Source organism: Malaya genurostris, chromosome 3, assembly GCF_030247185.1.
Source record: "Malaya genurostris strain Urasoe2022 chromosome 3, Malgen_1.1, whole genome shotgun sequence".
In the NCBI taxonomy this organism is placed as follows: domain Eukaryota; kingdom Metazoa; phylum Arthropoda; class Insecta; order Diptera; family Culicidae; genus Malaya; species Malaya genurostris.
This window is the reverse complement of record NC_080572.1, coordinates 73981809-74008950: the sequence shown is the minus strand read 5'-3', so window position 1 is coordinate 74008950 and position 27142 is coordinate 73981809. Positions and strand designations below refer to the sequence as shown.

At 37.8% G+C, this 27142-nt stretch overlaps 1 protein-coding gene across 1 annotated transcript in view; it reads left to right on the top strand.

Annotated features, from left to right (window-relative positions):
- Positions 1–27142, top strand: part of LOC131438910 (uncharacterized) — a 205073-nt gene that overhangs the window by 68841 nt on the left and 109090 nt on the right. The window contains exon 2 of the mRNA XM_058609304.1: positions 16346–16640. Coding sequence (XP_058465287.1) covers positions 16422–16640 — 219 coding nt within the window. The 5' untranslated portion in view covers positions 16346–16421. The remainder of the gene's footprint in view (positions 1–16345; positions 16641–27142) is intronic.

Genomic DNA, 27142 nt, shown 5'->3' with positions numbered 1-27142 from the left:
ATGATGAAAGGTTCATCCAGTACTTCATGATCGAGGCCATCCTGAGTTTCCTCGAATACGAAGAAACAGCTGATTTTCGATCAAAATGTGACCCCTGCGTATTGAACGGCGCACAAAACAGTTCAGCCGCTGATGTGCGTAACACTTTGTTCTAAAGGTTCCGACACTGACTCAGAGATTACATTTGTAATGTCAAACAAACCTTAGTTTTCGAAAGTACCAACCTTCAGATGTTATGTGTCAAATTTTCGCGTCAATATCACCACAAACACTAAACCTACCGACATATAATCGACGTTACTTAATGCTTTTAAAAAGTAACAAAAACCGCGCAAGCCCAGCAATGGATTGAGAAGTGTTACCCGCACTCAAAACCAATAAAAGCAAAGATTTGTGGTATTCTGATTTCAAACGTTTCCAAATGAAGCAGTCATTAGGAAAAAATAAGGCAAGTTTTGATCATCGTCATGGACCAATTTAAAATCAAAATTCGTGAGATTATGTGTGCTGTGATGGTTAGCTCATCAACTGGATGTGATTTTACGATCTTACCCGAAAATCGGCACTGTTTAGTCGCAATTAAAAAGACTTCTTGCGTTGGTATGAAACAGTGGACGAAACATGAATCCAGCATTTTTCTCTGGCGTTTTAGTCCGAAAACGCAACAGGTAGTAGGAACAATCATGGCGTCAGTTTTTGGATGCTTGAAAAGGAAAGTACTATAAAAAGTGATTCTTAAATTGAGTTTCCTCACCCACCATATTTTCAATAACCGAGCCCCTAGCGACTACTTGTTCTTTGCTGATCTCAAAACGATACTCCAGAGAAAAATAATTGGCTCGAATTGGCTCGCCGCAGTTACAGGGCGATGAGTGTCAAAGTTTTCAAATCACCATATAGAATGACAACATCAGTACGTAGTGGTACGGTAGAAGAAGAAGAAGACACAAAACGAACGATGCGTGCTTTGTTCTATTTCGTACAAGCTATAAAGAAAACGAAACAGCCGGTAGTGCAGTAATACCATGCTGGTGGTGTAGTGATGTCAATAATTATAATAACAATAATAATAATGCCAATAATAATAATTCTATTACATGTTTTATGCTGCTGATCTATGCTGTTTAGCTTGATTTACATATACAAAAGTTACAGAAACGCAGGTTCGCTTCGTTTGTTAGATTTCGTTTAATTGGTTTAATCGAAATAGAGCATGAGATAGTAAGTCTAGATTTACCTAAATTCAAAACTGTTCCAATTTTTAGGTTATATTTGTTGCTGGCAAACAAACCAACCTCGACTATACCGGTCATCTGAATCCGGTTTCGGAAGAATTGGAAATGGTGATTAAAAACTACAAAAGGATCTCACTCACTTTCCTTCAATTTTCACAAACTTATAGGTTCAAAGGAAAAGTCTTAGTTTCATACGGATACAGGATTTGTAGAGTTTGTTAGATTAAGTCCGAACAAACTTTCTTATTTCTATTCAATGAACAGTTGTTTTGGCGAATTCCACAGTAATATTTTTGATGTTATGAGTAATATGAGAAAGTCATCATTACACCACTAGGTGGATTAAAACAGGTTTTGTGTGAAACTTTCACGCTTTTTCCGTATTTCTATAATAAATTCACTTTGTGTTAAGATCGACTTTTCCAAACAAATTATAACTCATTCGAAATGCAAAATTGGTATTTTTACAGTCGGTCGAATGTAGGGTTGTTTATTATGCTTGAGCAGTAATGGTCCCAAGTTTTTGTCAATTATTATTGTCTCTCGTGATCGTAAAACTATTTATATACCGATTCCAAAGACATTTGACAATCGTTACCTCACATAATTATAGAAATATGTGATAACACTACTAATTGTTTTTAATTTCATGTTAATCATTCATAGTAAACTAATAGTAATTGCATTGACTTCGAGACAAGTTGTGTCGAACGTTGCACTTCTAAGTCAACCGTCAAAAAGATTGAGATGAGCATGACACACACTATCACTTCCTACAAATATAAGAAGAACTATAATCACCTAATAAATCAGTCACATTCAATATGCAGGGCATTATAGCTTCAATACAATTAAAGCTTAAATCAAAATAGGACTTCTAAAATGTTGTATAAGACACTAATTTGGAGGCCAACATCAGATTTGACTGAAAAATTACACTTTTATGATTATCTGAAAACGAACAGACTTAGACACAAGTAATAAAAAGAGGAAAATTTCAAAATATTTTTTTCCATAGCACTCATGTCTTGTAACAATAACGCTCCAGGGTTGGACAGAATTAAATTCAACTTGGTGAAGAATCTGCCCGACCTTGCAAAAAGACGTTTGTTGGAATTGTTCAACAAGTTTCTTGAGCAAAATATTGTTCCACCTGACTGGAGGCAAGTGAAAGTTCTCGCCATTTAAAAGCCGGGTAAACCAGCTTCCAATCACAACTAATATAGACCCATTGCAATGTTGTCCTTTCGTCAGAGAAATGCATGTTTTTTTTACATGACGATTTGGCAACATTCAGAATTAGCTACATGGGTCTCCCGCAAGGCTCATGACTCAGTCCGCTCCTCTATAATTTTTACGTGAATGACATTGACAGCTGTCTAGTAACCCCATGTACACTAAGACAATTGGCAGGTGCCATTGATCTGCAAAAACCATTGCAAGATACCTTAGATAACTTGTCCTTTTGGGCTGTTCATCTGGGTATCGAATTCTCTGCGGAGAAAACAGAAACAGTCGTCTTTTCAAGAAAGCATGATCCCGCGCAGCTGCAGCTTCGTATGATGGGTAGAATGATCCAACAGGTTTTGACTTTCAAATACCTCGGGGTGTGGTTTGATTCCAAATGCACGTGGGGAGGACACATTAGGTATCTAATAACAAAATGCCAACAAAGAGTAAATTTTCTTCGAACAATAACAGGATCTTGGTGGGGTGCTCATCCGGAAGATCTAATAAAATTGTATCATTTAACGATACTTTCAGTGATGGAATATGGACGCCTTTGCTTTCGTTCAAATTATCAAACTTAAACGAATTCAGTACCGTTGTTTGCGAATTGCCTTAGGCTGCATGCGTTCGACACATACATTGTATCTTGAAGTTCTGGTGGGAGTTCTTCCATTGAAAGATCGTTTTTGGAAGCTTTCATCGCGATTGCTAATAAGATGTGAGGTACTGAATCCCCTAGTTATTAATAACTTCGAAATGCTAGTTGAGCTTCAATCTCAAACAAGATTCATGACAGTATATTTTAACCATATGTCACAGGAAATCAAACCTTCAATATATATTTTTATCCGCGACACCCTCCTAAATGTTCCTGACTCAACTCTATTTTTCGGCACATCCATGTAGCGCGAATTGCGTGGAATCCCGGAAAACCTACGCTCGATGGAAATCCCAAAAATATTAACAAGTAAGCTCAGGCATATTGACTCTGATGTTTCGGTTTCAATTAGGCTTCAAGAACCTGCATCTGTTCATATAGCAGAGTTAGCAGCAGATCATTATAGTTTGAGTGTAAACGTCACATTATCTCCAAACCATTATTTTCTCTTCACAGATAGTCTGAGTGAAATTGAAGCCATTCGCTCAAACGCTGATGGCAAAAATGAACCGTTTTTCTTAAGCAAAATAAAACAGTGTCTGCACGACATATTGAATAATAATTATCAAATCACAATAGTTTGGGTCCCGGCTCATAGTCCCATTCCAGGCAATGAAAGAGACGATATTTTAGCCAAACGTGGTGCTATTGAGGGTAAAATTTACGAGAGAACGATTGCTTTCAACGAATTCTATAGCTCGTCTCGCCAAAGAACACTTGCCAGCTGGCAAGCTTCTTGAGATAAAGATGATCTGGGTCGGTGGATGCACTCAATTATTCCTGAAGTATCGACAAAGCCATGGTTCAGGGGACTGGATGTGAGTAGGGACTTCATTCGTGTGATGTCCAGACTCATGTCCAATCACTTACTACACGTTAGATGCACATCTCCTTCGAATTGGACTTTCCGAGACTAATCGTTGTGCTTGTGGCAAAGGTTATCGCGATATTGATCATGTCGTTTGGACATGCGTGGAGTATCGTAATGTCAGATCTCAACTGATAAATTCCTTGCGTACCCAAGGTAAACTATCCAATGTCCCAGTTCACGACATTCTTGCTTGTCGTGACCTTCCTTACATGAAACTTCTTTATCATTTCATTAGGTCCATTGGAGTTCCAATTTAAATTTTATTTTATGTTAAACCCTTGTCTCTTCCATGAGTTCAACCAATAGCCAGCTATATTATATGAATAAAAGTGATGAACTGATACAAACAAACTTAAAATAGTTTTTATGTACGAAATAAATGTATTTTATTTAATGTAATTTATAATAGCAAATCGCTAGATAAAAAACAGTGTTTAGATTAACTAATGAATACCAAAATACTAATATGATATTCGAAATGTATTAGGTTTAAGGTACTATGTGTTGTGGATGCCACGGCGAAGAAAAACTTATGTATATTGTCTATGAAAAAACGTATTTATGGAAAAAAAATCATCAAATTCAGACCAAGGAAAGTTGTGGATTCTTCAAATTTTTGATCTAAAAACTTTTTCATTTCGTTATGCTTCGATTTTTGATCACTTCCATGTACAGATTTTCTAAACAGTTTTTGATCCCCCGACACCAATTTACCGATTTTTTAAAAGTATTATATATCAACATTGACCACTCCAGGGAATCCAATACAAATCGAAAAAGACATCGCATTCACAGCATCTCGTTATAAAAAAATTAACTAAATCAATATTGTTTTATAGTTTGCGTTTAGTTTGCACCAAATCTGAGATGTCAAAACTAATTGAGCATGGTGCACACTCACTTTTCTACATTATAAGTGTTGTTTTTTTTCTGATGAAATAAAATATCGCCTATAAACAACACGACAAATAAAATTACAAGCCGTTCAAATTTCTGGGTACAGTTAGAATTAAACTTATCGTCGTCACATTCAAAAGTGATGAAGTAGTGTTCAACTTTTCTGAAAATAAAACGACCTGATATTGTATATTTATACCACTGGAATCGGAAATCATCATTATCATAAACCTGGAATTGTAATTCTTTCTTCAGAAATGTTGGCGAAATTCTGGGATTAAAATTACTATGCATTCGTTCCGATCTACGTTAAAATTTAGAGTTTTACATAGATTGAAAATAAATTTCACATTCACATATCAAAAGGGATTTTTCATTGAACAATGTATTCTCTCTCGAATTAGTGAAAGACCGTACTTTAACAGTGCATATGGAGAAATGTTTCATATATTTGGGGATGTTTGATTCAGTGTACTGATTGGAAAAGCTGTCGTATGAGTATAAAAAAATTGTAGTGTATTAAAATTTTTTTTTGTCAGCGCCATGTTACTGTGATATCCCTCGTGAATCGCAAGAGGGATCCATATTGATATGTAATATAATAGGATTTTTCTTCCAAAAAATGCAGATTTAAATGTGGCATACCTGATTGCAGGTACCGTTTACCTTGCACGAGCGGCACGAGTGTCTCGAATGGAGGTTAATTCTGTACAAAATGTTACGACCTATGTAACAAAAGTGAAAAAATCGAGTTATTTATCCCATTTTGTTAGGATTGTTCTAATACACGCACTACCCGAACACCGCTTCTCAACCCAAGTAACAATTCGAATGTCTTATAGTTTTGATTATAATTTATAGGAGTTTTGTAATAAATTGTTCAATCACTACTTGTTTTATAACAACTATAATAAGTGTCGCTTTTGTCAAGTAATATCATAGTTTTTAAAGCTTCTATAAAACCTTTTACTTAGACTAACAACTGGACTAAAAATAAAACAATTTGTACTAGGATAAAACCATGCAAACACTCTTAATGTTGCTTTCGAACATTTTCTTTAAAACATTATTGTCCGTTAAATCCTTTCATAAATCTAGTTTTGTGTGTGTGCGTGTTCATTGAATGACAGTTTCATTCAGAGCAAATTTGAATTTGAAAGAAAATTTCATGGCCGCCATTATGATGGACTTTTATAATTCATTTTCAGAACGTATGCACAAGTGTTATCGCCACGAAATAGATTTATACAAAAAAGACGATGAATCGAAGAAAATAATTTTCATAAATCATGGAGACTTTCGCAAAAACCGTATTTATTTCAAGGCGATTAGTTATAATTCTTATTTTTATCCATACATTCACGATAAAAATAAAAGCGCATGAAGTTTTTACTTTCGGTAAAAGCCTCAAACTTGTAAATAAAATCCAATAAATTCTTACTGATTGCATTCAAAGCAGACATGACACACATATAGTCAAGAAAAATATTATCAAAACGACAGTTTATACATAGCGGAATTCTTTCCATCCAAATAAATTTAATGTTGATCGTATAGCTGGTTTCAAAATTTTCTTGAATTTGAAGTTTTGACGCAGCTTCATGCTGATTCTTCAGTTTGCTTTATAAACCTAATGAAGAATAGTCCACTTGGCAGGAACATGCTCTTATAGAGGTTTTCAGTAGGCTTTCGTGGAGTTTAAAGTTTTAATGCATAATTTATAATGTAGCATTGAAGATAGCTTGTCCCGGGTTGGCGGTTCAATGCATAGGACGCTGGTCTTACAAGCCAGTTGTCGTATGTTCGAGTCCCGACCTGGAAGGATTTTTAGTGTCAGAAGGATCCATAGTACTAGCCATGCAATGATTCTGTACACTAAGAATCGGCTGCGAAGTCTGTTAAACAGAAAGGCCAAATTCCACGAATGGAATGTAATGCCAGGACTTTACTTTGAAGATAGCTACATTTATTTATAAATATTTAAAATGTTACTTGGGTATTCACTGTCGATTCTCTAAAAAATCAGTCAATACATTTGACATATATCAAAACCAATAAAAAATAATCATCAATGCTACTTACGTCAATTGGCAATGTTTTGACCAATGTACCAAAGTATAAACAAAGGTTATGCGCGGACTTACGGAAAAATAGTTTTTCACAAACAAGCAGATCTAGTGTGATATTTTAAAAGTGAGACTAGACTGTAGAGTTTGAGATATTTTAAAAGACACTGAATCATTAGGAAAGAAAATGATTTGTTTCCAACCGTTGAAACCCTTATGAATTCTTTGTCAAACGAAAGCGAAAATTCTCAAAACATACTAAAAAACAAAATAAAAAAGACTGTAAAGTTTTGCCCCTATGTTTTCGAGCAAAATTGGCTTTCACACAAGCGTGTGTAACAAGACGTATGTGTCAAGTCAACCATAAAAAATTAAAGAGTTGTATGCAATACACGACCGAGCACAATTACATTAAAAATGAAATAATTCTGAGGTATCCATAATAAATACAAAAATAAAGATGATGGTGGATGCACTAAACAGCGACAAATTACAAACTTACTCTAATTTTTCGTTTCAAAATTTTTGAAAATATTCTTTAAATGAAAGTCAATTATAATGATTTCAAAGTTACTTAAAAGACTTAAAGTTAATTTGGATACGAACAACCTCAAGATATAAATCTGGACAAGAGAAACGAATCGAACGAAACGAAATATATTTTATATCAGAATAATTTTCAAGACAGAGAACGTACAAACTTATTCATTTTATAATATTTTGGCGGTGACCCGAGTTTAGTAAGGATTCAAATGATACATGTAAAATCGCAGATCAGCTTATCTTGAGTTTATCTCTAATACTACATTTTATTGCATCTGATAATTTTATATATGTGAGTCTGGTCTGGTTCCTGGTGAGACAACAGCTTGTTCAAATCGATACTACATAACGGTTTACATTGCATTGTTCTTGCTACACTTAGTCTGGATCCCTTCTATAAGATTCTAAATCAATTTCTAATTATGCAATTAGGTTATACGATTACTGTTTAGTTCGATAATAGGGCTTAAGGAATCATGCTGAGAGATAGTTCATTATGTTTAGGAACATTTAATGAAAAACAAGCACTTATTTGCGCGCCACTGCGTTGTTCGTGTGTAAATGGAGATTTCAATATGCACACTACCCGTTGACAAATTAAAACATTTTAAAACTTTTTCAAATCAAGTTAAATGAAAAAATCCATTAACAAATCACTGAGATACAAGCGCTTCTAATTGGGTTCGAAAAATCTATCGCCGATAGTTCTAAGTTGGCCTGCTAGTTACCAGAGAATCAAGATAAGCCATGGGTAAACTAAAGCAGAAATGTATTCGGGCATATATTTTTTTTTATTCAATATTATAGTATAATTTTAAGGCACACTGCTTAAGCTCTAAGATGCCAAGGGTATTTACTAATCTTAATTACGACTAACTTAAAACTAGAAAAGTATCATTATGTAATGTAGCGGTAGCGGATTCTCGAGAAGCTATCGGTAGTGGCCGGTGAATTGAATATCGCATGAGGGTCTTCCATATGCCGTTGGCGAAGATCCATGTTGGCCGCATCCTTCGGTCCGCGTGGGTCCGCGGGAAACACCCCCAGGCTACGAAGGCCCGGCGGGTGGCCCGCATGCTGGTTTTCGACTGGGGCGGCCTTCCGTGGACGATGATGGTGATGTTACGGAAGAGAATGAAAAAAAAAAGTAAATATTGTGGAAACGGGGTAAAAAGGGGATGTGGGAACAAAATGTTTGAAAACGATAAAGATCTAATTAGTTGCCATCGAGATGGTGAAGAGATAGGGAAGGGGTAACGAAAAAGTTAGTGACAAAAAAAGATCTTGTTAGTTCCAATGAAGATGGTGGACAGGGACGGGGATCGAGAGAATCGGGCGGATGTTAGTGTCGAACCTGTAGGTGGAGTTTATACTTTCTGAGCGAGGGATAACACATTACACTTGTATATCAATGTGTTTAAGGTACTGGTATATGAGAAGCATATATAAACTATCCCGACTCGCCAACACATCCCGAACCGGAACCTCAGGCGGTCTACCTCGGGCCCTAAGGGATTCCAGTAGCTTCGACCTGGCGTCACGATACTCTACGCACGACCACACGACATGCTCGATGTCCTGATAACCGTCGCCACAGGTGCAGAGACCGCTCTCCGCAAGCCCAACACGCCGGAGATGTGCGTTGAAGGTGTAGTGATTTGACATGAGCCGCGACATAACACGAATGAAATCGCGACTCACGTTCATCCCCCTGAACCAAGGTTTCGTCGATACCCTAGGGATAATGGAATGTAGCCATCGTCCCAGTTCGCCATTGCTCCATGAAGTTTGCCAACTTTCGAGAGTTTTCTGACGAGAGATACTGAAAAATTCATTGAAGCAGATTGGTCTTTCATAAATATCACCTTCTAATGCGCCCACCTTAGCCAATGAGTCTGCCTTTTCATTGCCTGGAATGGAACAATGCGAAGGGACCCAGACTAACGATATTAAATAAGACCGTTCAGATAAAGTTCGCAAGTGTTCCCGTATTTTCCCCAGGAAATATGGGGGATACTTTCCTGGCTTCATTTCCCGGAGAGCTTCTATTGAGCTTAGACTGTCCGTGACAATGAAGTAATGGTCTTTGGGCAAGGTTTCAATGATCTCAAGGGTGTACTGAATAGCAGCTAATTCTGCGACGTAAACTGAAGCCGGATCATTGAGTTTGTGAGAAGCGGTGATGTTTTGATTGAAGATGCCGAAGCCTGTGGACCTGTTGATGTTTGAACCGTCAGTGTAAAACACCTTTTCACAGTTGACTGTTCTAAATTTATTATAAAAAATATTTGGGGCCACTTGAGGGCGCACATGATCCGGGATTCCACGAATTTCTTCTCTCATGGATGTGTCGAAAAACACAGTAGAATCAGAAGTATCCAAGAAATGAGCACGATTGGAAACAAACGAAGAAGGATTAATATTCTGAGCCATGTAATCAAAATACAAGGACATAAAACGGGTTTGAGAATTGAGCTCGACAAGCCTTTCGAAATTTTCAATCACCATCGGATTCAGGATGTCGCATCGAATTAGCAATCGATATGAGAGATCCCAGAATCGATTTTTCAACGGTAAGACGCCCGCCAGTACTTCAAGACTCATCGTATGAGTCGACTGCATGCAACCTAAGGCAATACGCAAACAACGATACTGAATTCTTTCCAGCTTGATGAAATGAGTGTTCGCCGCGGATCGGAAGCAAAAGCATCCGTATTCCATCACGGACAATATCGTTGTTTGGTATAACCTGATCAGGTCTCCTGGGTGGGCACCCCACCATGATCCGGTTATTGTACGAAGAAAATTGATTCTCTGTTGGCATTTTTGTTTCAGATACCTAATGTGACATCCCCAGGTGCCTTTGGAGTCGAACCAGACCCCGAGATATTTAAATGTGAAGACCTGAGCTATGGTTTCACCCCCTAGTTGAAGCTGTAATTGTGCTGGTTCTCGCTTCCTTGAAAATACAACCAGCTCAGTTTTCTCCGTAGAGAACTCGATACCCATTTGAAGAGCCCATGTCGACAAGTTGTCGAGGGTATCTTGCAATGGTCCTTGGAGATCGGCAGCTTTGGGTCCTATAATAGACACAACGCTGTCGTCGGCAAGTTGTCTTAGCGTGCAAGATGTGTTGATACATTCATCAATGTTGTTCACGTAAAAGTTGTATAAAAGGGGGCTTAAGCATGAGCCCTGAGGAAGACCCATGTAACTGAATCGTATTGTCGACAAATCACCATGCGCGAAATACATGTATTTCTCGGACAACAGATTATACAAAAAGTTATTCAAAATTGGTGAAAGACCATGCTGATGCAACTTCTCAGATAGGATGTTTATGGAAACTGAATCAAAAGCCCCCTTGATGTCTAGGAAAACTGACGCCATTTGTTCTTTACGAGCAAATGCCATTTGAATTTCGGTTGAGAGCAACGCAAGACAATCGTTCGTTCCTTTACCCCTGCGGAAACCAAATTGTGTATCTGAAAGTAAGCCATTAGTCTCGACCCAATTGTCTAGACGAAACAGAATCATTTTTTCGAACAATTTCCGGATACAGGAAAGCATAGCAATCGGCCGATACGAATTGTGATCGGAGGCAGGTTTCCCTGGTTTTTGAATGGCGATAACTCTTACTTGTCTCCAGTCATGTGGGACAATATTATCCTCAAGAAGCCTATTGAATAAATTCAATAAGCGCCTTTTGGCAGAGTCAGGCAAATTTTTCAACAAGTTGAATTTGATTTTGTCTAACCCCGGAGATTTATTGTTACACGATAAAAGCGCAAGTGAGAACTCGACCATCGAAAAAGGTGTTTCGTTTCTGTTTGATGAAGCGACGCGCATGATTGTCTGTTCCGGAACAGAGTCAGGACATACTTTTTTAGCGAAATCGAATATCCAGCGGTTAGAATATTCCTCGCTTTCGTTTGTGGTGTTTTTGTTGCGCATTCGTCGGGCTGTGTTCCAAAGAGTGCTCATTGATGTTTCTCTCGATAATCCGTCTACGAATCGACGCCAATAACCGCTTTTCTTCGCTTTAATCAAGCTTTTCATTTTAGCGTCTAATGCCGCGTAGTTTCTGAAATTATCAGGTGTTCCGTTTTTCCTAAACTCGACAAATGATGCAGTTCTCTCCGCGTTTAATTCTGAGCACTCTTTGTCCCACCACGGGTTGGGGGGACGGATGTTAGTTTTCGCGCCGGGTACACGTTTCGTCTGAGCTTGAGTCGCGGTGTCGAGAATCAAGCCAGCCAAAAATGTGTACTCTTCCTCCGGAGGAAGTTCTTGTGTTGTTACTAGTTTCTCAGATATCGAGGTCGCATAGCTATTCCAATCAATATTTCTTGTGAGGTCATACGAAACATTGATTGTCTCCGATGGTCTTAATCCGGTGGCGATTGAAATTACGATAGGCAGATGATCGCTACCGTGGGGATCAGGGATTACCTTCCACGTGCAACCCAACCGTAGCGATGTCGAGCAAAGGGATAAGTCTAGCGCACTTGGTCTTGCTGGTGGTGCAGGAATTCGTGTCATTTCTCCCGTATTCAAGATTGTCATATTGAAGTTGTCGCAGATATCATGGATCATAGTTGATCTGTTATCGTCGTGAAGACAGCCCCATCCCGTACCGTGTGAGTTAAAGTCTCCTAAAACCAACGTCGGTGCGGGAAGAAGCTCTATGATATCATTGAGCCGCCGATGCCCAACCGAGGCTCTTGGAGGAATGTAGATGGAAGCAATGCAAAGGTCCTTGCCTTTGATTGTAACATGACATGCGACAACTTCAATACCTGGTATCGAGGGGAGGTTAATGCGATAGAAAGAATAGCACTTTTTGATCCCCAAAAGTACTCCTCCATAGGAATCATCTCGATCCAGACGAATAATGTTAAAATCGTGGAAGTTTAAGGGTATTTCAGAAGTTAGCCAAGTTTCGCACAATGCAAATGCGTCACATTTCAGATTATTTACTAGAAATTTGAAAGGATCTATTTTTGGGATGATACTTCTACAATTCCACTGTATAACAGTGATTGTATCCGTGACCTCGGTGGGTGTCTTAGCCATCGAAGGATACGATCGCTGAAAGAAGGGGCCATTTTGCAGTCAACTGCTTCAAGAATGTTTTAACTGTAGGAATAAAAGCCATTATCAGGCTTTTAAGAGGTTCAGAAATATTGAAAGTAGACATGATCCAGTCCACAATATCAGAGAATTTAACAAACCCAGTATTTGGTAAATTTTCTGACTGATCTTTAGGGACTTTCGGGGGTTTTGAAGTCCCAGGAAGTGATGGAAATTCTTGCTCGGAATTTAATTTTCCAAGGCCTGGAGCTTTTTTCTCTGGTTTTTTGCCATCACTACCAGTTGTTGTAATTTTTCGGAACCCATCAGAGGACATCTTCGAACCCTTACTAGGGAGCTTTTGAGAAGATTTATTTCTTCTCTTTCTAATTGATGAGCTATGAGGGACAGCCGAAGATGTACCTTCGAGGGGGTCATCATATTCGCTCTCGTCAGTTGACAAGTAAGCGTAAGGATTTTCAGTAGGTGGCGTAGCACATTTCAACATTTCTGCAAAAGAGCGTTTGGAATGTTGCTTAAGTGAACGCTTCATTTTATCCTTACGCAATTTGTACACGGGACAATCAGAGAGGTCATGCGGCCCCTCCTTACAGTAGAGACACTTTTCATTGTCTCCACTGCAGGAGTTATCCGCATGACTCCCTCCACACTTTATACACCGGGATTTATTGCAACAATGGGATGCTGTATGTCCCAATTGTTTGCAGTTGGTGCAGTTCATGACCCGCGGCACAAAAAGACGAACAGGTAAACGGACTCGGTCCAGGAGGACGTAATTAGGCAAAGCCGAGCCAGCGAAAGTCACCCGATACGAGTCTGATGGGATATAGGACTTAGTCCCATCCTCAGCGGTCGATACTGAACGCAATTGCTTGCAGTCCAGTATCTTAACGTTCTTGAGTAGGGGGTTTTTAAAACCGCCTGCCCCATGCTTAAGAACGTCCTCGCAAGTCAGACTCGGATCGGTGATCACGCCGTCTATCTCGACTTCGCGAGCTGGTACGTATACGCGATACTCCCGCGTGAAATTCTCACTTCGAACGATCTCATTAGCCTGTTTTGCACTGGCTAACAAGACCCTAAGCTTGTCCGGGCGTACTTTCTCAATTTTTTGTACAGTATTGTATCGCGAGGACAGGTCATTAGAAAGTTTTAGAAGGTTCAATTTTTTACCATTCGCTTTGGTCCGGATGTAAACCGCATACGGTCCGGCCGAGAGTGCAAGCCCATCGGGATAGCTTCTAATGCGAGATTTATTGCCATCAGAAGCATCCATTTGATCATCTAGGGGAAGGTCAGGCAATTCTGTGCCTTTTGTCATGGCACGGAAATGTGTCCGTGCGGGTAAATATTAGGGGGCAATAAAAATCTAATGGTACTGAACAACAGGGAAAAAGAAAAAAAATACTTAGCTTTAGCTCTCGAAGGGTGATCGGCCGACAAGGCCCGGTCCTAGGCGACCGGTGAATACTCCAGTTCAATAAAGTGCAAAAAACCTCTTTGAGGAAAAAGCACTTTGTTTTTAGTCTCTCACTACACTGTCCAATGAAACCAATCTTTTTATCACTATATATATTTATCACTGTTTCTAATGTACAACGATATATACGCAGCGCCCAGCGCTGGCGCTGGCTAACGGTACCACACGCAGTGCTGCTTTACACAAGCTCACAGTCGGCCTTGAGAACGGATTAATTAGAACTATCACTCGACCGCACTGATGCACACAATAGAATACGGGATGACCTTGATAACGGAATAAAACAATTCACCACGCGATTGGAGAAAGCAGTATTTACGTCCGATCGATCCGATAGTCACGGCACGAATGGGGCATATATTTATAGAATCCCTTTTGTGCTATAGTTCATACTGCGCAAATCGGAATAGAGTTTGACATCATTCACTGCGACTGTCATTGGCTCGTGAAAACATAGGTCAATTCAAACCAATTTTTCAATGGTATGTAATTGAAATACTTAAATGACGTTACCGCTTAAGTTTAAGTTAAATGTTTTCGAATCGATTGCTAGTTAAATTATATAAATTCATCAACAAATGACTGAATTATAAGCGTTCAAAATTATGACAGAAAAAGGTTACGCGGTTAGTTTTGCATTTTTTACATTGACACCCAGCCTCGTACAGTTAAGAGATAGCAAAAGCGACAATTCAACGAGCGAATGAAACAAGTAGCGCTGGATGGGCTACTTGTTTCATTAACAGTCAAGCATCAACTGAAATCAAGAAATGATGTGCAACATATATTCAAAGATTCCTCTTCGAACTACGCAGAATGATGCGGTGTTTTTAGGCATGACGCAAAGCCTCCTATGCCGAACAAGAAAATGACGTCAATTTGGTCAGCTGAGATTGGTGGATGAAAACGTAGGTCAATTCTAACCATTTTTTCAATAGTATGCTATTGAAATACTTTAACGACGTTGTCATACATGTTTGAGTTAAAAGTTTCCGAATCGATTGGTTGTTAAATTATGTCAATCCATCAACAAATGACTGAGTCATTAACGTTCAAAATTATGACGCAAAAAGGTTACGTGGCTATTTTTGAAACTTTTAATTGACTCCTGGCCCCGTAGAGTGAAGAATAAGGCATTTTTAATGCCAAAAAACGACCTATCACACTGTCCTAAGTGTCGTTTTTGTCTAAAAGTTATTGTTGTGGCTAAAAATCGTGAATTAGTCACTATGATGCGTTGGGCGCATATAAATTTGAAAATTTAGTAAAGAGATGAAGTTGTTTCAAGTACTCATTTTTAAATTGGATTTAAAATTGTGCGATTATTTTACAACATCGCTTTTCTCCGTTAAGCCGAAATGTTACATTCGAGGTTTTGAAATTTTTTTTGCAGATTTGATCATTTCTAATGTCATCGTGATCGGCTGTGTCTCGTACAGAACCCTGTAATTTTTAGACTAATAAATAATGAAAATGAACTAAACATGTTCAATCCCTCCTATTTTTACACACCTTTCAGTAACCCAAGTACTATACAACTTTACAATGGTAGTATCATCGAAGAAAAGGGACTTGTCATTTCAATCCATTTTCTGCGAATCCCTTTACTTGAGAGGGGGCCAGACGGCACTCAGCAGGCGCCTATCGTAAAGTTCATATCTCACAGAGGATGATGGCAAACTTTTTCCCCTTGCTGGCTCCTCTCGGCCGCAACCCGTGCCAGCAACTACATATATGTTGCATGCTGTGCGGCACATAACTTATTTATATGTAAATTTTGCTTGACGATGTGCACACATGTTGGCTCTACTGCGCTATAATGTCGTTTGTGTGTACACACCGCTATTTTCTTCATTTTACTAGTTTTTTGTTTGTTTTTGGAGCCATTTTCCCTTCTTGTTTTCCAATGATGCTCTTTTATGTGGCCTCTGGCACGAAACGGAGTTGAACTGTAGCTGGATTAGCTGACCAGAGAGAGAGAGAGAGAGAGAGAGAGAGAGAGAGAGAGAGAGAGAGAGAGAGAGAGAGAGAGAGAAGTAAGAAATTCTGCTCTGGCATTCGAAAGATCAAAATGTTTGCCGGAAGTACGTCAGCTCATGCAGGGAACACGAAATAAACGACAGAATGGGAAAATTTTGCCGAAAGTAGCAACTGTTTCTCCGCCAAGATCTGGGTCACATTAAAGGGAAACTTTTCCCGCTATAAATCGTCGCTTTCTCTGTTGCATTATCTGATCCTTTACCGTTTCTTCTATTGTCTCCATTATTACAGATTGTTCATCCCTGCCACGACGAGGGAGAGGGGGTTTGAGGGTGCCTAATCCAGCCGGTGGAAAACTAACGGCACAATGGAATTCAAGCCCTCCAATACGGCCACAATTGCTACGATAGATAAAGGAAACCCGCCACTGCCGGCCAGCTTCCTGCATCCGCCTGCCTCGCCCACCAACGTCGGCTGCTGTGCGATAGGACGCCGTACTCCACCGAGGCCACCGTCCGAAATCTATTTCGAAAGTCGCGGCAAATGCTGCAAGAAGCTGCTCCGATACAACGGCTATCCGAACAAGGTGAGTTCGTGGGACGGGGCACAGAAAGAGGGCAGAGGGAGGATGCAACGGTACACAAGACAATCTTGAGTTTCGTGAGATGGAGATGCTACTGCAATGGAAGCTACATTATATCACTGCAATGCTACCTGGGCCAATCGCGAAAAGTGCTGCAGTTGTTGTGCGGAATTGTGTTCTATGACGGTTTTCTTTGTGGGAAACCGAACAAGGGTAATCAAAATTTGAATGGTGATGGATTCTGATGCAAATGGAAGGCGAACGTGTGATAAGATTTTTAATCCAAAACATGTAAATAAGAAGTAGAAATGCGAAAATCATAGTATTTTTTCTTTAAAACTCCGAATACCAAGGTGGTAAAAAGTTACGCGGACTACCAAAGGTACCATGAAAAGTGGGAACGCTAATTTTGACTGACTATATCTTAGATATGTTTGGACCGATTCTAATTTTTTTTAACCATTTGAAACATAAATTCATTCGGAATAAAATAAATTTGAAACGATGGGAAACCGAATATGCTACTCAAAGTTATTACAAAAAGTTCAAACTAAAGTCAGTTGAAAAAAAAGTGGGAACGCTTACTTTAGCTGGACATATCTCAGCTGTTAGAAGTCCGATTTCGAAAATTTGTTTATCATTATTCAGATACGTCTATTGCAACATAAATGGAGCAGCAAATTTGGCAATTACATTTTGTTAACGAAAGTTATAATCAAAAACCAAAAGTCCAAGTATCAATTATCAAAAACTTCGTATTTTTGACATATCTTCAAATTCAAAGCGACGACATATGCATTTTTATATACCAATAGATTGCATTTATCATCAGCTATATGTTTAAGAAGAAATCAATTTAACTTTACTGAAAATGTCTCAAAAAATTTGATATTTTCACAGAAATTTTAGAATATTAGAAGTATTTGAAGAATGCTAAATACTGCTAAGCATTGTTGTACACCAATCGATTGAATTTGATACCAGCTATAATGTACGGGAAAAATAGTTTCAAATTTACCAAAGAAAATCCAAAAATTTAGATAATTCACAGAAATTTTTAACCTTAAATAAAATTAAACCTGTTTGACACTTAACTTAAAAGTTCTTATCGAACATTTAGGCATTGTTGATCACCAATCGATTGAATATTGCTTCAATTAAAAGTTTTATCTGGAAATTCAATCAAATTTACTTAAAATCTCAAGAAATTTACTATTTTTACAAAAAATTTTTAATCTTAGATTTTTTTGTAACTTAGCTAAGCACGCGTTCAAGAATGCTCGTGTACCAACCGACTAATTTTACTTTCAGCTAAAATTTCAAGAGTGAAATAGTTGATATATATTTTATACTAGCTGAATTAACCGGCGTTGCTCGGAAATGTTTCATGAAGGCATGCCCGAAAAAATTCTTGAAATTGTCCTGCCCATTGAAATACTCTGATTGTAATGAAACACAACTTAAAGTCTATTCGCACTATGCCGGAACGACCGATCCGGGACGTTTTCTTTCCTCATCGGCGATGACATGTATTGGAATGGCGGATCCGGGATAAACTCCATTTGGTTGCCACCGATATTCCTCGCCGAGTTTTTCGCACCATCGGCACGGGAACTAATTGCAACTAAATTCTGAGTCTATTCTAAGTTTTGAATTTAGTTCTTGAGTTCAGGTTCAGTTACTAAATGATGAATTTTTCGAATCGGTTCTTTTTAGAACCAAAGAACTTTGTGACATTTTACTTCACTATAACATATACGGTCATTTTTTCAACCAGTTGTAGTTCGTAGCTGTTGTAAGAACTTTCTGTTGATTTGCTATATATGTTTTGGTGCAGCGTTTCAAATTTTCGCTATGAGGAAGGGGAAAGCTAGCACAATTCACAATTCACGATCAACTAATTGTTATTCAAAAGTAAGAAGAAAGTGTTTCAATTGCATTCGTATTCACGACATCTAGTTATGTCTCTGACATTACACACACGTACTTTTTTTACAAGAAAACGAAATTATTTCACTCTACAGATTTTACCAGTTTCGGAGCTCAATCGAGTTCAATAAAATTTTCTGCAAATTTTAGCTAATATCAAATTCAATCTATATAAACGATCATAGATGTTTGTTTTACATTTTCCAATATATTAAATTTCAAAACTTCCACTAAAATGTTGAATTTTTGAGATTTTGATGTAAATACATATAACTTCTTCAATTTTAAAAACTTCTGTGAAAGTATCGTTTTTTTTAGGTTTTTGGTAAATATAAAATTGTAATTTTAGCTGAAAGTAAATTTATTCGATTGGTACACGAACATTCTAGAATGTGTGCTTAGCTACAAGGATGGCTTTTATCGTATCAAAGAACGTTCGCTGGCAACTCTTCACCGATTGAATCAGTGCCATCAAAGAGAGTTGGAAATCATCGCAACAACAAAAAACCCGGCATGGCTCATTTAACATAGAATCGACACCAGTGCGAGAGCGAATTTCTCTCGATGACATTTCTGAGAATCAAAGGTTAGCACGCTGCTGTGGGGATCCTCTCTGAAGCAACAAACGGTTGCTTATTCTCGTTTCGCGATCCGATTCTATACAGGCAGTTGATAATTGCGATAGAATCATTTTACTATTGCCGCTTATTCTAACTATGTGCATATAATCTTTGTATAAGTTGTGTCTATGAAAATGTATGTGAATACTCCACACAAGGGTTTTGAAATATTACAACCTAGTATGAGAATCATCAAGTCGAATCATCGATTCGATTTTCTGCGATAATTGTCAACTTGCGATTCTCTCTTGGTAAATTCCACACAGCGGCGATCATTATCAGACTGCATTTTTTTTAATGGCCGAGAAATACTCAGAGTATGAAGTGAAGCGAAGGAATGTAGAAAAATTCTCTCGCGGTTCATGCATTGAGAGACTCGAGTTCTTATAGCATCTTCTACCGGATTGAAAATGTTGTATACAATATAGATAGCAATATAGCAGCTTCTGTGAAATTTTCGGCAATCACCAACACTGCTTAGCTAAGTCACAAAAATCTCTTATACCGTTTTCGTTTATTGATCAGAGCAGCCCGAAGGCTGACCCAGAGTCGCCCAAACAACGCTTGATATGTTTGTTTTAGCAACCCGAGGTCGCTCTAGATCGGACTCCAATCGCGTAGTTTCGCTCTGAAAATTTTCTCGGATCGCACCACGCATCCATGCGAGTTTATTTATTTTTTTCTTTTTTTCATGAGTTGTTGTTTAGGGCGCGTACCACGTGTTCGTTTTACTTGGAGTCAGAGTTGCCCGCGTCTAGGTTAAAAAACGAAAACGGTATAAGATTCTGGAAATTCTGTGAAAATACGAAATTTCTTGAGATTTTTAGTAAATATGATAGAATTTTCTGTTGAAAATTTTAATTGAAGCAGTGTTCAATCGATTGGTGATCAACAATGCCTAAATGTTCGATATGAATTTTATGCTAAGTGTCAAACAGATATCTATCATACAACCTATCTATATATGGGGTATTCCACGCAAAATCAGCCACCCAAAAATTTTGTTTCATCCAACTTTTTTTTTCGGTCAAAAACTCGAAAATATTCGTGTTTTTTTATTTCAATATGGTACTTGAAATTTTCGAGATATGATTTTTTGAAATTTCGCGTTTTTGAAAAAGCGCCTTTTTTCAACAGCCTATACTGTAAAATCTAATAAAGGTACAAAACATACGTCCAAGACATGAAATGTGCGTAATAAGCGATTTCATAAAACAACCTTTAAAGTTAATATAATTAAAAAAGTTAATAATTAATAAACAAATAAAAAATTCCAAACTTGGGCCTATTTTTTTGTTGAAAAAAGAAGCCTTAGGGGTTCAACTCAATCTTGGCAAAGTTTCAGAGTGGAAAGATCAATACTTTCGGAACAGTGAATTTCTCAATTACGACCCGCTCGCGGAGCGTACCGCAGCGCAATTCGCTCGGGTACGGGCTTAACTTGATCGAATCCTAAATTTGTCAGTTTATTGTTGGCAACAAGGATGGCTTTTATTGTATCAAAGAACGTTCAATCTTCACTCTTCACACGATTCAATCAGTGCCATCAAAGAGAAATGGAAAACATCGCAACAACAAACACCCGGCATGGCTCATTTAACATAGAATAGACACCAGTGCGAGAGTGAATTTCTCTCGATGACATTTCTGAGAATCAAAGGTTAGCACGCTGCTGTGGAGATCCTCTCTGAAGCAACAAACGGTCGCTTATTCTCGTTTCGCGATCCGATTCTATACAGGCAGTTTATAATTGCGATAGAATCATTTCACTATTGCCGCTTATTCTAACTATGTGTATATAACCTTTGTATAAGTTGTGTCTATGAAAATGTATGTGAATGCTCCACACAAGGGTTTTGAAATATTGCAACCTAGTATGAGAAACATCAAGATGAACCATCGATTCGATTTTCTGCGATAATTGTTAACTTGCGATCCTCTCTTGGGAAATTCCACACAGCAACGATCATTATCAGACTGTATATTTTTTCATGGGCCGTGAAATACTCAGAGTATGAAGTGGAGCGAAGAAATGTAGAAAAATTCTCTTGCGGTTCATGTATTGAGAGACTCGAGTTCTTATAGCATCTTCTACCGGATTGAAAATGTTGTATACAATATAGATAGCAATATAGCAGCTTCTGTCAAATTTTCGGCAATCACCAACACTGGTTGGCAACGTTTCAGGCAGAAAGCGAGTAAAATTGGGACAAAGGATTTACGTGAGTAATAAAATAATGGTGACATAAAGTGTTTGCACAGTTGCAATTTTTCTATAATCTGGTTTTTCTGGTTTACAAAAACTCAATACTTCAAACGTGTCCTGGGAAGAGAAAACTTTAATTTTTAATTCCTTGTCTCCGTGCGGCTCAACATAGTGCAACGATTGTGTTCCAGAAAAAGTTTAACATTTTCCGAAACAATTTTTAAGAAATTTCTCTGCTTTTACATAATCTTCCGAACATTTGTATATGACTGAAATATCGGATAGAGAAGATGCTTTCCTAGCCCACTCGCACAATTCATTCGCGGTCGAAATTTTACAATCATTGATCATTCGTAAACTTGCGCGACGTGCCATTCTTTTGATAGCACCGTCACATGGACCTTTTCCATGAGCTGTCGCGTGAAAATTCCACTGTGCAAAACGATGAAAATCATGCTCGTGATGAAAAATATTCGCAAAGTGTTTTTTTGAATTGCTGAGAAGCGCCGTCAGAAAAATAGATGCACTTGCCAGGCCCGTACCCAGGATTTCATTTTGGGAGAGGCCCAAAGATTAAAAAATAATGTTGCTGAAGATTGCTTATTTACCTAATTCTCGATGTGCCTTTTACGGGAGTTTTAACAGACACTTTAAACTTTTCCACTGGAACTGATATTTATTACATTTCATTACGTTTACTGTCTTGTTATTTGTGTAACACATGTCTGAAACCTTCTAAATAATTATATGTTTTTGATTTCGGGAAGGGCCAGGGCCCCTCGAGCCTCCCCCCCCCCTCTCCTTCCTTTGGGAACGTGACTGGCTGGCACTTGCGTATATGTGGATAGTATTGTGAAAAATATTGATTAAGAGAGCTTCGAGAAAAACATACACAGCTATTGAGTCATGTTTCTTGCAATCAGAAATAATTACTAATGTTTTATGATCGATTTTTCTGTTCATTTTATAATAGAATACAATGGGGAATATAGTCGCTTGGTCGTTGTTCCAATGAAAGCCAGTTATGGCATTTGGAATAACGAAGGCGTAGTTTTCCGCAAAATCGCAAATTATAAAACTGTCGTCTCTCTTCAATTTCTTTTTTCACATTTTAAAAATATGAAATTTGTTTTCGAGCAATGGAAGAATGCATGTGCAGCTCAGCCATAGCCGAAGCAGAAAAAAAGTCAACGCCGGAGAGCTCGGATCGGTCGGATCTGCATAATGCGGATAGCCTTTTAAGCCCGTATCCGAGCGAATTACGCTGTGGTACGCTCCGCGCATGCGGGTCGTAATTGAAAAATTCACTCCTCTGAAAGTATTGATCTTTCCACTCTGAAACTTTGCCAAGATTGAGTTAAACCCCTGAGGCTTCTTTTTTCAACAAAAAAAATAGGCCCAAGTTTGGAATTTTTTTTATTAGTTTATTAATTATTAACTTTTTTCATTATATTAACTTTAAAGGTTTTTTATGAAATCACTTATTTGACAGCTATGGAAAAGACGCACATTTCATGTCTTGGACGAATGTTTTGTACCTTTATTAGATTTTACAGTATAGGCTGTTGAAAAAAGGCTCTCGTTTGAAAACGCCAAATTTCAAAAAATCATATCTAGAAAATTTCACGTACCATATTGAAATAAAAAAATACGTGTCGAATATTTTCGAGTTCTTTACCGAAAAAAATAGGTAAATGAAAAAAAAAATTTTGGGTGCCTGATTTTACGTGGAATGCCCCATATATTTACGTGGAATGTCCCATATATCGAGCCACCTGGTTATTTGGGTATCAGAACTATTGCTTGCCAAATGACTAATGACGGAATGTTTAGTAATATGTTCTAGAAAACCGCTGTAGGCTTGATCAATTGTGTTCAATGGAGTCAGATGAATAGTATTGGTAATCCGGGCGCGAGATTAACTAATCAGAATATTTTTGAATGAATCAATTAAAAGATGTAGCTGTAGAGCGATCCAACTAAGAGATTTTCCGTGCATTTTGCTTTCTAATGTTTTAGATTACACTTAGCCACATAATAAGTGGCAATTATATCAATGTTTACCATAATGGAACGAGACTGCCATTTGATATTTCTGCTTAAACTGCTGCCTAAACCAAATCTTTTTTTACGAACTCTTAGTTACTTGGGCTAAATACAATCTGTAAACATATCCTACTCTACCAATGAACAACTCTAGAAGAGAAACTCTTCAACATTGTTTTAGGTTTATCAATACAAAATTCTGGTTAATGAAATTTTTAATCGATTACCGAAAGCAAGAATCACATTTGGAAAAGAAAACGTGGCACCTTGTAGCCTTTATGTCGAAGCCATTAGAGAGGAAACTCTGTTCAGTGCTTTGATTCAAAGGATGAGATGGTAATCTGCACATTTGTTTAATTTTTGCTTAATAGAAGAATTTCATCAACTGGCCATCAACTAACATGACCAAACTAAAAAAAAACTTTTTCGATCCACCTAGTGGTGCAATGGTGCCTTTCTCATATTACTTATATTCTAAGAAATTTCACCAGAAGATTTTGAGAAGAAATTGTTTTTCAATCTTGAATAAAATAAGGAACTTTCTTTGGGTATGAACTAACATAACCTTTTCCAATTGTAAACAGTTATGTCAAGTTAATAAGAATTTTTCTTTATTTTGCATCGTCGCACTAAATGATTAAACGCTCTTTACCCTATAGTTCCGGAAATCGGACCCGGACGAAATAAACAGCAACCTATGAGACTATAGGAACTTTTATTTGAGTCATTTTGAATTTGAATGTTTTGACACGCATCGCCCTGAAATTTCGGAACCGGAAGTCGGATCAGGATGAAATTGCATGGTATATTTAGAGACAATGACCCCTATTCTGTATTTCGATCGAATCGGATTATGCCGAACGAATGTAAAAATTTGCATTCTCTAATTCGATCGATTGATGCTTTTGTATGAAAAACTCGAACTCGATCGAGCTACAAAATACCAAATTTCGTATTCGATCGAAACAATCCGATTCGAACGAAATACAGAATCGGGGTGAATGATAGCTTTAATTTGAATCATGATTCGTGAAAATCGGCTTAACCGTTGCTGAGAAATCGAGGTAAGTTCCGTTTTAGGAGATTTTCTTCACTACTATCGGTGCTTTCGGAAGCGGAAACCGGGGACTAGTAGTCCCAAAGTAGTAGTTTTATATATTCACTAACTAACAAGATCTACCAATTAGTTGAATTTAGTAGTAAGTTTCATAAAAATGTCGTTTCGCCGTAGCTTGTGACAAAAAATACTCATTAGATTGAAAAATTTTCACTAATCGCACTGTATTACCGGAACCGGAAGTCGGATCAGGATCAACTTTTCGGGGACTTTTTAAAGACTTTTAAGACCTTTTGTTTGCTTCACAATTTGCGAAAATCTGTTAGGAAATTTAGGAGAAAATTGAGTGAGCATTTTATAAAAGTTTGCACCTATTTCCTTGTAATTCCGGAACCGGAAGTCGGATCAGAATGAAATTTAAGAAAGTTTTATGAGGCTATAAGACCTTTCATTCGAATCTAAGTTTGTGAGAATCAATTCAGCCATCTCTGAGAAACGTGTGTGACTATTTTTTTCCTTTTTTTTGTGCATATCATCCAGTAATTCCGGAACCGGAAGTCTGATCCAAATGAGACTCAGGAACTTTGTATGGGACCTGAAGACCTTTCATTTGAATTTGAGTTTGTGAAAATCGGTTCAGCCATCTCTGATTTAAATTAAGTGACACACACACATTTTATGATCTCGACGAACTGAGTCGAATGGTTGTAAAGTCGGTATTCACAGCGATTGCACAGCCTTTCTATATGAGAAAGGCAAAACAAACCAACCGAAATCCCTAAAACAGCATCTAATGATTCTAGTGACTATAACTCAATCTTGAACCAACATAAACAAAAACAAACGCGCATACACGCATACGCTGGAACCATCAACACCCCACTCGACGGATGCTGCTTGATTTGAGGGATCGAATTACGAACCATTTTGCATCCCCATAAAGTGTTGACTAGAGGGTGGTACTGGAAAACCCGCACGCGAAGACGGAACCACGTCCCGACAGGCTGGGGTAATAAAGAAAAATTTGCCACCATCAATTCTCAAAGGGGTATCAATTTTTGATTGCTTTGCTAATAAAATATTCAGCGCAATCAAACATTTTTTTTTCTCACTCGCCTTGTCTTTCGACGATCTCATGTATCCTCTTTTCTGTTGCACCGGAGGAATTCTCCGATCTGTCGTCGCATGCCAGACGACGTTGGTCGGACAGACAGTGGAAGGTGTTATGGCGTGAAATAAATGTATGACAAACGGTTTTTCCTGATGTCAATCAACGGAAACGTGAAGCTGTGCTGCCTACAGTTGACTCAATCAATGTCAACGTACTGATGCGGAAATGATTGTTGCCGGGCATTTTGGGAAGAAAGGAGGGAAACATTCGCAGGTCTCCGGAGGATTATTACGGGTGGCGTTCTCTTTTGGCTGTATTTTGATGGATGAGTGTTTCTTCAGTTGTTAAAATTGAGGGATATTAACAGTTACTTTTAGGTTAATATTAAACTTTTAGTCCTTACATTACTCCTTCGATTCGCCAATGCACAAAAAATTTGTTGAACTGTTATGCAACCTAGTACGTAGTACATTACACTTTGGTGCAAAACAAAAAAAATTGAAATTCGAAATTAGCAAATAGATGAAAAATAATGAGAAAAATCTGTTTCAATCCACCTAGTGGTGGAATAGTGCCTTTCTCATTAGGCCTGGCTATTTGAAGGCTGTAAAAGCTTCAGTAAGTTTTTACAGCCATTAAATAACCAGGCCTACAAGTTCGAATAGTTTTACAGTCTTTTTTTAAAATTTCGTATTTCTTTGTGTCGTTAACTATACAATGGTTAGACATTTTTAACTTTCATCACCCTGGAAGTCGAATCTGGATAAAATTCGACCGCATTCAATAGAATAAAAAAAATATTTTTTCGAATAAAAGTTCAACCGGTTCAGTCTGCATGCTAGAAGAATTTACCAACTAGTTTTAAAGATTTTTTCTACCTTCACTAACAATAAATTCAATGAAAAAATTATTTCATTTTGAATATTAATTATAGTTGTTTGGCTTACTTCTCATGCTCTATTTCGAATTATCCTATTATTCGAAAACAAACGAACCAAGTGAAATCTTCATGTTTATTACTCATGATGCAAAATGATTCATAACGTGAGCAATAAATCATCTTTCAAAAAAAACTTTTTGGCATTAAAAATGCCTTACTCTTCACTATATGGGGCCGGGTGTCAATTAAAAGTTCCAAAAATAGTCGCGTAACCTTTTTGCGTCATAATTTTGAACATTAATAACTCGGTCATTTGTTGATGGATCGTTATAATTTAACAACCAATTGATTCGGAAACTTTTAACTTAAACATGTATGACGACGTCGTTTCAGTATTTCAATAGCATACTATTGGAAAAATGGTTGGAATCAACCTATGTTTTCATCCACCAATCCCTGTTGTACAAAATGACGTCAACTTTTTGTTCGACATAGGAGGCTTTGCGTCATGCAAAAAAAAACACGGCACCGTTATGCGTAGTATGAAGAGAAATCTATAAATATATGCTGCACAATATTTCTTTGTTTAGTTGATGTTTGACTGTGAATGAAACAAGTAGCTCGTCCAGTGAGCTGATGACTGGATTGTATATGCG